The sequence below is a fragment of the Pseudorca crassidens genome, chromosome 5 (assembly GCF_039906515.1).
Source record: "Pseudorca crassidens isolate mPseCra1 chromosome 5, mPseCra1.hap1, whole genome shotgun sequence".
Lineage (NCBI taxonomy): Eukaryota > Metazoa > Chordata > Mammalia > Artiodactyla > Delphinidae > Pseudorca > Pseudorca crassidens.
This window is the reverse complement of record NC_090300.1, coordinates 15,695,449-15,712,920: the sequence shown is the minus strand read 5'-3', so window position 1 is coordinate 15,712,920 and position 17,472 is coordinate 15,695,449. Positions and strand designations below refer to the sequence as shown.

At 37.5% G+C, this 17,472-nt stretch overlaps 1 protein-coding gene across 1 annotated transcript in view; it reads right to left on the bottom strand.

Annotated features, from left to right (window-relative positions):
- Window positions 1–14,455: 14,455 nt before the first annotated feature.
- The window catches only part of COL6A5 (collagen type VI alpha 5 chain), a 108,088-nt gene continuing 105,071 nt past the window's right edge, over window positions 14,456–17,472 (bottom strand). The window contains exons 38-39 of the mRNA XM_067737429.1: window positions 15,903–16,592; window positions 14,456–14,556 (exon numbers count right to left, since the gene is read on the bottom strand). Of these exons, the coding sequence (XP_067593530.1) occupies window positions 14,456–14,556; window positions 15,903–16,592 (791 nt within the window). The remainder of the gene's footprint in view (window positions 14,557–15,902; window positions 16,593–17,472) is intronic.

Here is a 17,472-nt window from a genome sequence, read left to right as displayed (position 1 = left end):
AAGGACAAAGAGCTGGGAGAGACAATTTACTTTCTGTTGGATTACTTACCTGATTTTTACCTGGCTAAGTTGTATTCATTTTCTTCCAGATCAACGGACAGCTTCTTGATGAAAACTTCTCTGGGTCCCTAGTCTGGAGTAAGGAGTCCTCCATATTCCCACAGTTCTTTCTGCACACCTTCACCTTAATACTACTACATGAAATCAAAGTGATCTCTTTTTGACTCAAGTCTTTCCAGCTAGACCATGAGCTCAAAAGATCACCCTTATTTACCTTTACATTCCCTATTTCTGGCAAAATGCATGCTACGTGGTAGATCTCCAAAATACGATGTCAACAAGCTGAACTGAAAAATTAGCAAAATGCATCTACTCATTTGCAGAGCTTCAAGCAAGTGAATTCTAGGCCAGCACTTCACAGACTTAGATGTGCCCAGGAATCACCTGGAGATGTTGTTTAAAATGTAGATTCTGATCCAATTGTCTCGGGGCCAAACCCAGGAATTCTGTATTTCCAACAAGCTCCCAGGTTATGCTGATGATGCTGGTTTGTGGGCCATCAACTATACTTATAGCACTTTGGATTGTGGTCCTCCAACACCATGAAACACAGGGCACTTGTAGATCAATTTATATCATACTAGGAACAGCTGTTTTACTTTGCATGTGTGCTAGTAACTAAAAGAATTTATGGGGGGGAGAGGGATAAATTAGGAGTTTGGGATTAACATATACACATTACTATATATATAAAATAGATAAACAACAAAGACTTACAGTATAGCATGGAGAACTTTACTCAATATTTTGTAATAACCTATATGGGAAAATAATCTGAAAAAGAATATATATATATATATACATATATATATATATATATAACTGAATCACTTTGCTGTACACCTAAAACTAACACAACATTGTAAATCAACTATACTTCAATTTAAAACAAGATGACTTACACTGTTTACTCATCTATTCTTATAATATCCGTGAGCCTGGAGTCTTAGATACACTTCTGTAAGAGATTGCAAACAGTCATCTTGTGAGCCAGGCCCCCACACAGCTGTTGTACTCATCACAGGAGGCGAGAGCTTCCTTCTCAGCAGCATTTGTGTAGAGGACAGCTTCTAGCCCTTATTAGACTTTTTCTCAACACAGAATCCAAATTCAATTTGGGAAGTAGAAGTCAGGGAAAAGAAAGGGAGGCCAGTAGGAAATTAGCCAGGCTCAGCAAGACAGCTTATTCATTTATCCCTTCCTGCACAAAGAAAAATAGTTATGGAGCACATATTAAGGTCCTAGCATATGAGGGGAGAGGTGTAAGCATGGTCAAGGTGGATGACGTGGGGCTGGAGAAATTTAAAAGGAAATCCCAGAGTTCTGGGTCAGAGATGGAAGGAGGTTCCAACTGAGGGAGTCCCACAGGGGCTGCACAAATTTTCAACTATGACTATTCAAATTCTCAACCCCACTGCTCACGCTCAGATAAAAGAGTTAGGAATCAGATTTAAAATATCATATGAAGTTTTCCAGAAATGTCACAGGATTCTTAGTCATCTGTAATTCTGACCAGCTATTCAGCAATGCATGATCCATGACATGGAAGCCTGCAGTGGCTCAGCTAGAGGTCTTTTCTGCACAGACCCCCTGCGAAAATGTGGGCTTAATGCATGTGCCATGGCTCCTTTCCGAGGACATGTAATTTTGCTTATAGAACACTCCAAATTCAAATAGGTTGGCTACTGGGGAGTGGTTCAAACTAAACTTTTAAAGAGGCTTGCTGGGGTTTTTTTTAAGCTTTAAAAAAACCTCTTTTCAGCAATTCACTACACTTGCTGTGGCTTCAGCTGCCACTAGTCCCCAGATTTCTAATCCAGCCATACTGGCTCCCTTACAAACTCTCTTCACATACCCCCAATTTCCCCACTCACTTCAGTGCACAAACACACACACTTTTGTTTTGTTTTGGCTTTTATTTCCTTGTCATTGTTCATGCCAATCACCCCCTCCCCCCATCAAACTAAACCACATTTCTCTTTCAAGATGAGTTTGTTCATTCATTCAGTCTTTATTGGGTGCCTTTTAAGTGCCAGGCACCATCCTGGGAGTTGGGGATACAGTGATGAACAAATAGGGATGCTCACTTCAGTGTCCCTTGAGGACATAGACAAGTGAATGGGTGGAGTCAGTATAACCTTCCCTGGTGAGGACCCAGAGGGAGCGATCCTGGACTGGGAGAAAAAATGGTGGGTGTTGGGGTGGGTTACCCTGCCCAGCTTCAGGAATTTATGGAAGGTGTTTCCAAGCAGGTGAGAGCCAACCAGAGGATGAATAGGAGGTAGGGAGTGGAAGAGATTCCTTGCAGTGGAGAAAGATTAGGCTGGAAAAGTGATTTTGCAGGATCTTTTAAGGCATGGAAAGAGTTTGTACTGTTATCTTAAAGAACTGGAAGGAGGGACCTGGTGTGAATTCTATTTCTTCTTTGAAGTTTCTCCAGTATTTAAATTCCAAGTGATATTTTTCCTTCTTTGATTTCCAAGGCAATTACTGGCTCTACTTAGCAGCTTTACTCTGAATTCATGCATGGTATTTTTATCATCCTGTGGTCATTCTCTGATGTTTGTTCTCAACTTTTTTGTGCCCACAGCACACATTCAAGTATTATATTTTTGACTTGAATGTCCAAAACACATAACACGTCTATTTAAAACCTCCCAGTGTAATTGTTCCTCCCATGAAACAATGTCATTTAATATCACCCTTCTTACCTCTTATATGCATCAAATTGTGACCACTCAGATATAAAATTGAATGTATACTCAATGGTAAAAACTAATTTTATACATTGATTCAAATTCTATGGCATACCAATGAAGGAGACAAGTTTCCCTGATGCTTGGTGTTAAAGGTGTGTTGTGTTTTATATAAAAAACTATCCTTGCCCCCGAGGAGTTTGCATTAAGTCAAGGTTGCTAGAATATATATAAGTATATATTCTCTATATAAGATATATAGACTATATATATGTATTAATTCCTCACAATCTTATCATGGTTCTAGATGTAGCATAGGCTCTACTTGAATTCTACCTTTATTTCCATGACTTGGTATACACTTTTTTAATCATGAAATATGTCAGATATCCAAAAATGTATAAAAAATAATATAAGGAACACCCACATTCCACCACTCAGCTTAAGAAATAAACATTATAATGACAATTGGACCTCAGCTTTACCCCTCCCCACTGAAAGATAACCACTGCCTTGAATTTGGTGTTTATCATTCTCACATATGCTCTAACTCCAGTTCTGGGTACTCATAAACAATGTGTGGTATTGCTTCTCAGATCTTAGAATGTTGTATGAATGATGTCATAATGTATCCTTCTGCAACTCTTTTTGGCTCAGTACTGTCTTTGAGATTTGTCCATGTTTATAGGTACAGCTCTAGTTTATCAATTTAACTGCTGTATCGTATTCCATTCTATGAACATTTAGGGCATTTTGGTTGGTTTCAAGTCTTCACTAAAATACACAGTGCTGCAGTGAACGTGTTTGTATTTGGTTCCTTGTGTACCTGTGTGAGAGCTCCTGTAGGCATGTAGATCTAGTGTGGGGTTGCTGGATTGTAGGACATGTGCATCATCGACCTAACTAGACATTGACTAAGGATGCTGTTCAGAGGCAGGACAATTCACACTCCCATCAGCAGAGTGTGAGTTTCTCTGGCCTTGTTCTATATTTTTTTGGTTAAAGTATAGTTGATTTACAATGTTGTGTTAGTTTCAGTTGTATAGCAAAATAATTCAGTTATACATACATGTATATATGTACATATGTATCTATGTATGTATATATACTCTTTCATATTATTTTCCTTTATAAGTTACTATAAAATATTGAGTATAGTTCCCTGTGCCATACAGTAGGTCCTTGTTTGTTAACTATTTTATATACAGTAGTGTGTACCTATTAGTCCCAAACTCCTAATTTATCCCTCTCTCTCCCTTTCCCCTTTGGTAGCCATAAGTTTGTTTTCTATGTCTGTGGGCCTGTTTCTGTTTTGTAGGTAAGTTCATGTGTATCAATTTTTTAAGATTCTACATATAAGTGAGTAGTATTCCACTGTATTTATATATCACATCTCCTTTATCCATTTATCTGTTGATGGACATTTAAGTTGATTCCACGTCCTGGTTATTGTAAACAGTGCTGCTATGAACATTGGGGTGCATACGTCTTTTTGAATTATGGTTTTCTCCAGATATATGCCAAGAGTGGGATTACTGGATCATATGGTAGCTTATTTTTAGTTTTTGAAGGAACCTCTATACTGTTCTCCAGAGTTGGCCTCACATTCTTGATAACCCATGTCACTTTCAGATTTAGGGATCTGATGTACTCTTAGGGTAAAACAAAACTTTATTAAATGAGTAGAGTTTGCTTTAGAACTTCCCAGAGAGCAATAAATGGCTACTGTAAAACTTTTGACAACCTAGAATTAGTTGATTGGATTATTTAAAAAATATTCAAACACAAGAGTAATGTTAAGGAGAATTATAGAAAAAGCCTTTAGTATTACCCCCTTAACATAGTCACTTTTAAAATATACAACATATATTCATTGACTTGGTAATTACTTGTTGTCTTAACCAAACTGAATAATTTTTAAAACCAACTCACTATTGGCTTATTGTACATTTTATGTATTTTTTCCAAATATGTTTACTCCTGTATTGCTGTTCTAACAGTTCCGAGTTGGACTACAGTTAAGTAAAATGAATAGAACAAGTGCCCACATCAGACTTGCCTTTATTTTAGAACTTGTCTCTTGCTAACATTGTAATTCCCAAGAACAGTTCTGGTCAGATAGAGTATTCATGCTTTTCCATAATGTTTTGTTTTGTTTGAAGCAAAAATCAAGCACACACAGAGCAAAGCATGCTAAAGCATAAAACAGATGATCACAGCACAAAATAGCAGTTTATAAAATTAGCCTCATCTCACTTTTTCTTTCTTACAAATTCCATTGTTTTGTAAATGTCCTGGAAAGAGCAAGCATTGCCTATAATGATGGGTTTCTATTTCTCCAAATAGCTAGAAGTCATTCTTAGGAAATTCTAATTCTAAATTCTTTTTACTCGAGTCCAATTTGAGATATAGATGTGATAAAAAATTATGGCAAAAATATCCTTTAGGCAGGTACATCATCACAATTGATGCCTCATGCAGAGTTGTCAAAGAAAGGATTCAGTTAATTCTTCAAGGTCAGTTGTCCCAATTCTCAGGAGAAATGAAATCATTCCTAGTTTCTTGGTTTGCTCATTGATGTCTTCACTCAGAAGTTTTTCCCTCAGATTTGAAACAGATCAAATTTATCATGTTATTAGCCAACTGTTTTCATGAAAAATTCCTGCCACTTAACATTCCACCTCTAATAGATGATTTATGCTTCCTGGTTAGAACCACATAGAATTACTCATGCCAATGGACCTATGTTCTTTTCTCCTATGATTATCTTGTGTCCTCACCATCTGCAAAACAAAAATATTTGTTGCTCTTAATGTCACTGGATTTGTTTAAAATGTTCCCTTTAGAGACTACTCCCTTTTATGCCACATAAGAAAAAAACATGCATAGTTTTGCCATTTTCAATAGTTATAATAAAAGAGTGATGTGATAACAGATATAAATGAACAACATGTAAGTAGAACTGTAGATATACTTCTTCCTGGGAAAATACTGGTACACTGATGATCTGAAATTTGATGCTTAGCATATTTAGTGGCTGGTATCACTGATTCAGAGCTAGAAGGAATGTGCAGAGCTAGGAAGACTATGCCCAGAATCCTTCTGATTTTTTTTTTTAGCATTAATTTCTAGGACAACATTCCTTCCCCTCCTATCCCTCTTCCCCACTCCTCCCTGATCACCCCTGTGTGAGCTTTGGCTTCCAACATCAGCACATATTATTCTTTGGAGGGCTGATGTCCAGCTACTAGAGTGGCTTTAACCACATAGAGTGTATCTGGGAGTTCAAGGCAGCCCTTGACCAATCAATGATCTATAAAGGAGTAAGAAAGCCTTTGGTCAGGACGACTCTGCAACACAACTCACACGCCTGAGTGACTGGAAGGAGTGAGCTAAAGCTGCCCTCTGTGGCACTTTCCTGAGATAGCACCCTTGTTTGCTTCTACCCCTTCCCTGTCTTGCTGCCTCCCTTTCCTTCTGATTCTCCCCCAAGTGAGTGCCATCTCCAGAAGTCACATTCATGTGAATCCACATCTCAGGGTTGGCTCTGAGGATCAAAACAGGCTCTGAAGGACAATCTTACTTACTTGTCTTCACACACTTTTGCTTACATACCCACCTCAAAGGAAAATAAACATGTACTCTTGCCTTGCATATTTTAAAGTGTACATCTATTTGTTTTTAAATTATGAGTTTAAGTAGTTGGAAAGGATGTAATTTGTAACATATTGTAAAAACTGACATTTAAAAGTAAAACTTCCACATTTCTCCTCTTTTAATTTACCCAATGGAATCTAAACATCACAGTGATCTGATACCACCATTATTCATTTAAATATACCATATGATTTCACTTATATGTGGAATCTAAAAAAGCCAAAGAAATGAACAAACATAATAAAACAGAAACAGACTCATAGATACAGAGAACAAACTAGTGGTTCTTGGGGCAGGGTGGGAGAAATAGGTGAAGGAGATTAAATGGTACAAACCTCCAGTTATAAAATAAATAAGAGAGGTGTGGCCAAGATGGTGGAGTAGGAAGACCCTGAGCTCACCTACCCCCTGGGTGCACCAATATTACAACTATTTATAGAGCGACTATCTGTGAAAACGACCTGAAGACTAGCAGAAAAGATTTTTCACAACTATGAGACCAGAATAACCTGAATACCAAAACCAGACAGACAAGGATGACACAGAAAAGATATTACATAACTGTTATTACATAACTGATAACGCAGATGCAAAAATCCTCAACAAAATACAGCGAACCAAATTCAAAAATGCATAAAAAGGATCATACACCATGATAAAGTGGAATTGATCCCTGGGATGCAAAGATGGTTCAGCATCCGTGAATCAATTAATGTGATACAACAGATTAACAACTGAAGAATAAAAATCATATGATCATCTCAAGCAATGCAGAAAAGGTTTCTGACAAAATTTGACATCCATTTATGATAAAAACTCTCCAGAAAGAGAATATATATCAACATAATAAAAGAAATATATGATAAACCTACAGCCAACATCATATTCAACAGTCAAAAACTGAGAACTTTTCCTCTAAGATCAGGAAAAACACAAGGATGCACACTCTTGCCACTTCTATTCAACATAGTAATGTAAATCCTAGTCATAGCAATCAGATAAGAAAAATAAATAAAAGGCATCCAAACTGGAAAGGAAAAAGTAAAACTGTAACCACTTGCAGATGACATGATATGACATATAGAAACCCTTAAAAAAACCACACACACACACAAACAACTATTGGAACCAATAAATAAATTCAGTAAAGTTGCAGGATACAAAATTAATATTCAGAAATTTGTTGCATTTCTATACACTAGCAAACTATCAGAAAGAGAAATTTAAAAAAATATCCCATTTACAATTGCATCAAAAAAAAATGCCTAGGAATGAACTTAAGCAGTGAGGTAAAAGTCTTGACTCAGTAAACTGTAAGACATTGATGAAAGAAATTGAAGATGATGCAAATAGGTGGAAAGATATACCATACTTATAGATTAAAGGAATTAATATTATTAAAATGACTAAATTCCATAAAGCAATCTACAGATCCAATGCAATCTCTATCAAAATACCAATGGCAGTTTTCACAGAATGAAAACAAATAATTCTAAAATTTGTATGGACCCAAAAGACCCTGAATAGGCAAAACAATCTTGAGAAAGAAGAACAAAGCTGGAGGTACCATGCTCTCTGATTTCAAACTATCTTATAAAGCTACAGTAATAAAAATAGTATGGTACTTGCAGAAAACAGACATACAGATCAATGGAACAGAATAGAGAACCCAGTAACAAACCTACACCTGTATGGTCAATTGATCTACAATGAAGGAGACACCTCAAAGCCCTCTCTTTGGGAAAACAAAAGCAAAGCAAAGCAGTGTAAAGGCTGATCATTCTTCACAATAGATTTTTATTTTTAATTGTCAAGCATATTACCAGTCAGATAATTCATAGAGGGATAAGTCTTGTTGGTTATGTGCCCAACACAGTATATTCTGAGCTTCATAGGTAGCATTTCCAACCTTTCAACAATGCAGAGATAGGTTTTATTATCTCCTTTTCAAGATTTAAGGTGAACTTGTGTTCTATAAACATAATTATAGATTATGAAACATTGTGACAAACAGTATCGGATTAGGTGCTGTGAATGTTCCTTGGGAATACACTTCAGATGTCTGCAGCTTCCATTTCCTTATCTGTGAAAAGATACAGTACAACTCAGAGATTTCTAAAGCCTTTCCAATTTTCAAATTCTAACCTCCCATAATTCGAAGAAGAAAGCCAAATTGAGATTTTCTGAAAAGACTCAGACTGACTTCAAGGAGCAGGGCTGTCCAAGTCACCAAATCAAGCTGTCAGCTAGAACTCTCTGAGGGAAATGATAAAAGATATCATCCACTTCTATATGTATGATCTATAATTAAATAGAAAAACAGGGAAACCTTTTGAAGGAGGAAATTATGAGAAATGATAATAAACAAAAAAGGTATTGGTAATGCTCACTTGATAATAATTATAGTATATACCATATATAACAATATAGTATATACCATATATATTATTTTATATATCTATAAAATGTATGTATATTATATATAATGTATGTATACATATACATATATACAATGTATATTGTATGTTATATATTATATATACTATATATTAGATATGGGTATAATTGTAGATATAGATAGCATATAGAATATAACAAAATCAGCAAAATTATGGAAAACAAGAGATGAGAAAAGAGGAAATATGAAAAATATAGACAAAGAGGAGAGAGAAGATAAGATGTAAGAAAAGGAAAAACAAATATAAATATGATGAAACATATGGTCTGGTCAAGAAGGACTAAGTTTACTTTGGCCTCAGGATGGAGTGAGTCCATGCTGTCTCTCTCTTCCACTGATTGTAACTGAAAACTTGACAAAACACAAAAAGCATCTACTTAAGAACTCTGAAAAGTAAATAGAAGCAGATATTGTAAAGGAGCATGGGTTTCCCATTTTCTTTTCTGGCCTTGTGCAGAGCCCCAGTCCTGGAGCTCCATGGTGGCCATGGAGCAGGTGGCTTAAACTTGATAAAATCCCCTTATTTCTGGCCAGAAGAACTAGGAAAAGGGCTCCCTGTGTGTCAAAGATCATAGAAGAAATTTCCATTTTTTTCTTCTTTTCTCTCATGGTTTTTCTCTAAAGGTGGGCTCCAGTTTGGAGCTGAGTAGAATGCTAGATAGCTAAAATTAAAGAGAAATTACTTTGTCTCCTATCTTTGAGGGCAGAGTAACCAAGAAAAGAGGACCTGTTGGTCAGCATGTGGGGGTAGCCTCAGAAAAGAGAGCTGGAGAAAGGGGTTCTCTAATTTTAACGATGGGAACTATGTAAGTCCCAGGTTCTTCCCTAAGCTATACATGGATGTGAAAGACTCAAAAACAGGATAGCAAAGGCTTTGGACACTAAACTGAGATTGGAACCACTGCCCACAGAAAGTGAGACACTGAGACTTCTGAACCTAGCACATTGATTGTCTGCTGAAAAAATTAAAGTTCTACAGAGAATTATAATAGATTTAGAGTCTACAAAATGTAATATTTGAAGAAGATGTAGAGTATATATAAAATGGAATATTACTCAGCCATAAAAAGAATGAAATAATGTCATTTGCAGCAAATGATTGGACATGGAGATTATTATACTAAGTGAAGTAAGCCAGACCGAGAAAGACAAATATCATATGATATCACCTATATGTGGAATCTTAAAAAAAAATCAAGTGAACTTACTTACAAAACAGAAACAGACCCACAGACATAGAAAACAAACTTACAGTTACCAAAGGGGAAAGGGACAGGGAGTGATAAATTAGGAGTTTGGGATTAACATATACACACTACTATATATAAAATAGATAACCAACAAGGGTCTACTGTATAGCACAGGAAACTATACTCAATATTTTGTAATAACCTATAAGGGAAAGAATCCGAAAAAGAATATATATATATATATATGTATATTTATGTATGTATATATAACTGAATCATTGTGATGTACAACTGAAATTAACACATTGTAAATCAACTATACTTCAATAAAAACTATATGTCTGTTTTAAAAACCAAGATGCTTCAACGTAAAAAAATTTTTTTTCAAGATACAATCCAAAATTATGTAACATAACAGAGGACAAGTAGATGTGAACAGTATTCAAAGGATAAGACAATGGATGCCAACTTTCTAATTGACTCAGATCTTGCAATTATCAAAGACATTAAAGAAGCTATTATAACTGTGCTCCATGAGATAAAGGGAAACAACTTGAACAGAAGGATATTCTCAGCAGTGACATAGAGATTACAAAAAAGAACCAAAAAGAAGTTTTAGAAGTAAAAATTACAGTATCTGAAATTTTTTAAATTCCCTGGATGAGCTCAGTAGCAGAGTGAGGATGACAGAGGAAAGAGGCAGTGAATTTCAGGGTAGATTAATTACATGATCTGAAGAGAGAAAGGAAATTGAAAACAATGAACAGAGCCTTGGAGACTTAATGAACAATATCAAAAGGGTCCAGCATTTGTTTCACTGGGATTCTAGAAGGAAAGTAGAAAGAGATTCATTCAGAAAAAAAAAACTGAGGAAATAATGGCCAAAACTTCCCAAATTGGTAAAAGACATAATATTACAGATTTTAAAAGCTCAAAGAAAAACCCACTCAGACATATCATAATCAAACTGCTGAAAACAAAAGATAAAGAAACAATCTGGAAGCAGCTAGAGAAAAAGTACATGTTACAAAAGAAAGGAACAATTATTGAAACAACTGTAGATTTCTTATCAGAAGCCATGGAAGTCAAATAACAGTAGCCATTTTTCTTTAAAGTGCTGAGTGAAAAGAACTGTGAACACAGAATTTTATACCCAACGAAAATAGCTGTCCAAAGTCAAGGCAAAATAAATACATTTCCAGATAAAGGAAAACTAAGAGAATTTGTTGCCAACGTATCTATTCTAAAGGACAACTCTGATAGGAGGAAATTGGAGTGAGGTCAAGTGACTGGTGACTGGATGGGGGAGAGGATGCACTGGGAAGGTGACACTGAGGAAGGGACACAAGTGAGAAATCAAGTAGGGGGGTGGAAGGGAGTAAGGGAAAGTTGAGTTGAGTAAGGGAAAGTGGCAGGTACTGATGTAGTTCATCCAGGCACAGAGCTCCACGTTTACACGGCAATTTCATAAACATGACCTCATTGGTTCCCCTCCAAAAGTAGGAGACAGGAATTAATATTCTTCCTATGCCGATGGAGAAACTGAAGCTTAGAGAGGTTTAGTGCTGTACTTGGACATGTCCCTGGTCTAGCAACTCCTGATTCGGTGTGCTTTCCCGACTCTGGGAGGAAGGACTCGGGGTAAATCAGAGGCAGAGTGGGTGGATGTAAAAGAGGATGTCTTAGCTCAGATTGCCATAACATATACAATAGACTGGGTGGTTTGAACAGCAGTAATTTATTTTCTCACAGTTTCGGAGGCTGGGAAGTCTGAGATCAGGGAACCAGCCAATTTCGTTCATGGTGAGAGCTCTCTTCCTGGCTCGCAGACAGCCACCTCCTTTTTGTGTTCTCACATGCTGGAGAGTCCTGGTGTCTCTTTCTCTTATAATTACACCACTTCCATCAGACCAGGCCTCCACCCTTATGACTTCACTTAGCCTTAATCACCTCCTTAAAGGTCCTACCTCCAATATAGTCACATGGCGGCGGCGGGGGTGTGTGTGTTAGGGCTTCAACATATGAATTTGGGGCACACAATCTAGTCCATAGCAGGGGATATAATTAACAGTGTAAGCACAGGAAGGAACCTTATAAATCTGCATTTCTCAAACGTGTCTATACATTATAATCAGCTGGATATTTGCTGACAATTCCATAGTTCACCCAACACTCCACATCAATTAAATCACATTCTCTGGGGTTGAGACACAGGCATCCATATTTTTTAGAAGCTGCACAGGTGATTCTAATGTGCATACAAGTTTGGAAAACACTACTATAAATCCTGATTGAATCAGTTCTGTTAGATATTTCAAGGTAGTTTTTGGCTGAAAATGATAAGCTTAGTAGAATCAAAAGGATTATTATATTATATTATTAATATAATATTATTATATTATATTAATATAGTATATACCATATATAACATAAGATACATTGTATATATGTATATATATGAAGTATACATACATATATAGTATTTTACATACATACTGCATACATATATAGTGTTTTATTGCATAATTATACCAACATTTATCATATGTGCAGTTGGGCATTTTTGTTCCCACTTTAAGGCCACTACAAATAGTTCTGTTATGAACATTCTAGTACCTGACCCTTAGCGAATATATATTTTTTTGTTATATACATTGGGATATATACATTGGGGTAACATTGTTGGGTCATAGGATATGCACATTTTCAGTGTTAGTAGGCACCCAGGAATGTTTATTTTAAAATAACTTCTCCCATGATTTTGATACATAGCAGAGACTGTGAACAGCTGCCCTCGAACTGACTATGCCTGCCTCTTCTCCATCTCCTATTTTCTCTTTAGCTATACGTCCACGGCCACTTCCCCACACAGCCTAATAAGCACACAGAGATCTCAGAACCATAGAAGCCTTGTCCTCTCCGGGTTCCACTGTGCTGGGGCTTGGCCAGGAGCTTAGATCTCAGACAAGGAAAGCCCTGGCCATCAAGGGAGAAAGCAGACCCTGAGTCTTCAAATTCTGAAGGCCTGCTGCTCAGTTCCTCTCCTATCCCATCTCCACAAGGATGCAGGGTTCCTCCTGCTCCCCCAGAACCTGTGGTCCTTACTCTTCTCCCTCTTACATTTCTATTCCTTGACCCACCCCAGGCATTTATATCTAGTTCTGGTTTTGTCAAGGCCAGTGGCTCCTTTTTTTGCCCTCCTAGAGTTTTATCTTCTTGCCCCCTTGTTTTGGGGACCCTTGTAGCCCTAGTTAATAAGCCCCTCTATTCTACAGTCTCTATTTGTCTCCATGAGTTCTCATCGCTCATCTTCTACCAGGGAAAATCCAAACAAACAAGGGTATTTCAGAGTTGTCAACTCTAATGCACTCAGGTTACATTTTTCATCTTGTCTGACATTTGCTGGAGCTGTAATTTCTTCTGAATGTGCCTCTTCCCTGTCTTTCATCATCAGAAAAGTTGAAAAGAGCATGTATAACCTCTGGATCAAATCAGTGGTGGTCCCAGAACTGTTACTCTGACCGTTCCCTAATTCAAAGAAATGCTGCTGCTGAGAATCTAATTCACCCAAAGGCTCACTTGGTGAGCCCTCTATTTGGGCTCACCCAAATAGAGATGGAGATGTTCTCCATCTCTATTTCATATACCTCAGGAAGAAGGTTGAAGTGACAGAGAAAAATGATGAAAAATATGTTAACCAAGTCCCTTTCAGGATTCATTGTAGATACACAGATAATGTAACAGGAATCAATTTTATGCATGTTATTGGAATAGTCCAAATGCAGTTTGTGGATGAAATTTGACTGAGGGGCAACTTTTTAATTCCAAAGGGAAATTAGACATTTGTGCCCATGGTTTAGGGCTCCAAACCAGTATTATTTTCATCACTGAATTTTTACTGAGTACTTAGTGTTGGACTTTGCGAAATCAAACTTAAACGAATTCTTCCTGCTAGTCTCCATATGGGTTCTGTTTTTGAAACAGCAAACGTTTTTGTTGCTGCTTTGTGAGTTTTTCTTTTTCATCTTTTTCTTCTGCTCTAAAGCTATTACATCTAACCTTTGATATTATATGTTTTCTGTTTTAACAGTACCCAATATTTGAATGATATTATATAGTTACTAATAAGGCATTAATAGGGGTCTCTTTTTTCATAAAAGCCAAAAAATTGGAAACATGCTTCTTTCGAATATGGATCATATTCTATGTACTATTAACACCAGATCTGTGGTGTTGTTACAAATCAGGAACATTTAAAACACCCCTCCCACACACACACCCATACACCCCACAACCAAACTTGCATCCTGAAAACTAAAATGCCATTTCTTTCAAATTGTTTTCTTAAGGACTGTTTCCAGTGGTAGTATTACCCAAATTGTGAATTTGTCAACTCACAATACAGTGTTTTCTGTGCCACCATTCTCTGGGTTGGGAGAGGTGATGTTAACACATTTGGGTCTCATATCTGCAGGGGGATATTTGTTCATGGCACCTGGAGAGAGAGTGGGTGGTTAGTCTAAATTTTACCCTTCCACATTCTATCACCCAAAGTCAGTTCATCTTTTCCTGTGGTTGGAGGTGTTTCCAAGAGCAAGTTAATTTTATAACGGACTCAGCAAAATATGAACCTTCTGACTTTGCAATACCTTGTTGGCAAAGTCAGTGAGATATAGCAGTGATTGAGTCAAAAATTTTCATGCTCTGTGTGTCACAGGCTTGCAATATAATTCAAAGATATCTCTTAATCCCTTATGACATCTGGTTCTCTCACTCTAAAAGGAAGATATTTCTAGAAGACAGCATTAACTATTGAAATTGGCTGCCCTATTTATCTTGAGGTTGGATGAAGGCATCATTTTTTTGCAAGTGACAAGCTTGCCACTAAATATAAATCCTGAGTGCCAAGATGCTGACGGTTCCAGGAGCCCTGGGCTTTATGAGTGCCAGAAAATCTGCATCTCTCTGATTCCCCATTAAACTTGCAGGAGCTACAGACAACCATTCAGGGTGGCCTCTGTCACACTCCTAATTCCCGGCACAGGCCCGGACTTGCTTGATGCTACAAGATCTTAGGTTTGCTACTATAATCATGTCTGGAATTACAGCACATGGACAGAGGCTGGGAAGCCTCTCTCAAATGCCTACTGTGAAAAAACTCCCTTAAACCCCTTGCCTGGCTGTCCCTGAGCCAGCTGTCTGAGACAGAGGCTCTAGAAGAGATTTGTCCCCATGGCTCTTAAGAATTCAAGTCAGAAGCAAAGTTGATTTACAGTGACACGATGAAACAGAAGTCCTTGGAGTGGGTGGAGGGTGGTGGCAGTGGGGTATTATTTATTACAGTGATACCACTGTAATACTTTATTAAAGCTTTAGTAATTGATGTATCATTTAATGGATAAGAGCACAGCTCTGGGGTCAGAACGCATAGGATTGAGTCTAGAATTTGCCAACTATTAACTGTCAGATTTTGAGCAGTTGATTTAATGTCTGTGAACCTCAGTTTTCTCACTTGTAAAATGGGGATAGTACTACTTTCCTTAGAGGGCTGTCCTGAGGATTAAATGATACAATCCTTTAAAAAACTTGGCACATAGTAAACACAGATTAGGGTTAAAAGACACTTTTCACTTTCTGGCAAAGACCCTGACAGTGGGACAGCAGAGCTCAAGGTCACTAGGACCTGGGATTTTCTCTGTGGTTTTCTCATTGCCTCCTACTGACACCTAGACTCCACCACTCTTGACTGAAGTGAGAATCATGTTACTAAGTCAACTGGTGTATTGTGCAAAGAGGTATCTATTGGAAAAGCAACAGAAGAGAAAAACTTTAATGACTTACGTCTGATTGAATGAACAAATGGCTTGACAAATTTGACGATATAGTTCAAATCTGGCTTGTGGGTTCGGCCAAGCTGGACTAAGTGATGATCCAGTGGGTGGCTGGCTAATTCTTCTAATTCCTTGTCATTGTGTAGAGGACCAAAGGAAAACACAAATATGGAGTAGCCCTGACACTTGGCTCTCAGAGATACATTTCTTAAGACTTCCCTGTCTAAAGGGTTGGTTTCACCAGCAGATATAACAAAGATAACTTTGTTTTTCCTCAGGTTGGGGGTTCCTACAAAGACATTGTCAATTGTCCACTGTAGGGCATGGCCAATAAAAACATCTCCATTGAGCTGTTGAAGGGAGTCTTGGAGATGATGTTTCATTTGGTGTATATTGTTATAAGTAACCAAATCAAATTCTAGGTAGATGGGGCTTTCTTCTGTGTTGGGCATATAGCCTGGAGGAGAGTAGGTCAGGACTGCCACTCTGTCTCCCAAGGTGGAGATCAGTGGATCTGGGGCCAAGTGAAAGTAATCAAGCACTGAGGTTATAAAAGCTTTCACTTCCTGAAACTCATCATTTCCTATTCTTTGGGAAGCATCTATGAGAAAAGCCACATCCATGTAATATTCTTGAAGAGAGGCATCTCTGAGTTCATAAGTAAGACCTGGTTCTTCTTTTCTGCCATGGCTTTCCTGTCCTGAAATAGAATAACTCAAGTCACTACTTTTAGTAGAAGGGAAACCTTGAAACTCCTAGCCAAGAATGGCAATACACAGCATGAGGTGTTGTCATACTTCATTCTCACACCCATGGCATACGTTACTAATCAATATCAGTACTTGTTCCCAGATGCATTCTCTAAGTACATCTCTACACAGTATGCGGAGAGCCATTACCACTTGACAGGTATTCTCACATGTGAAGAAACCTATTTGCTACCCCATCTTTGATCTTTGTCAAAGGATTGATGGATCCTCCAGCTATTTTCGTATGCAAGGTGAAAAACATACAGCGATTTTTAGTGCACGCCACATGGTTACAAAATTTGGAGTGCATACTGCATGAGATTTCATTATATGTAATGACCCTAAGAGAGAAGTAAATATGTCAAAGTCACATTTATTGATGTCATCTTTATATACATGCACCATAGTATGCACCATAGTATGATGTCATGAGAAGTAGTATAAATGCTGACTTTAGAATCCAAATTCTGTGTAAGACATGACATACTTTAAGACCTTGGTACTCAAAGTACCAGTCCTCAAACAGCTTATTGGCCCATGACAAGATAAGAAACTTGCACCATGATATAAGTCAACTACATCACTAAGCACACAAATTATTTCATCTGATTTTATTTTATTTATTTATTTTTTGTATCAAGACCTTCTCAAGGAAGGAAACAATGCCCCAGTTACACTCTGATGCTATCTTCTTATCTTGTTGGAGGCCAGCACTTCAAGTGGCTGTGCTCCAAAGGGTCATGAAGCCATGTCTACAATCATAGGGACGATGGCTGGTTGGTAAGGTCACAACAGGAAATGGCAGCTCAGAAAGACAGGAGGACATGGTCA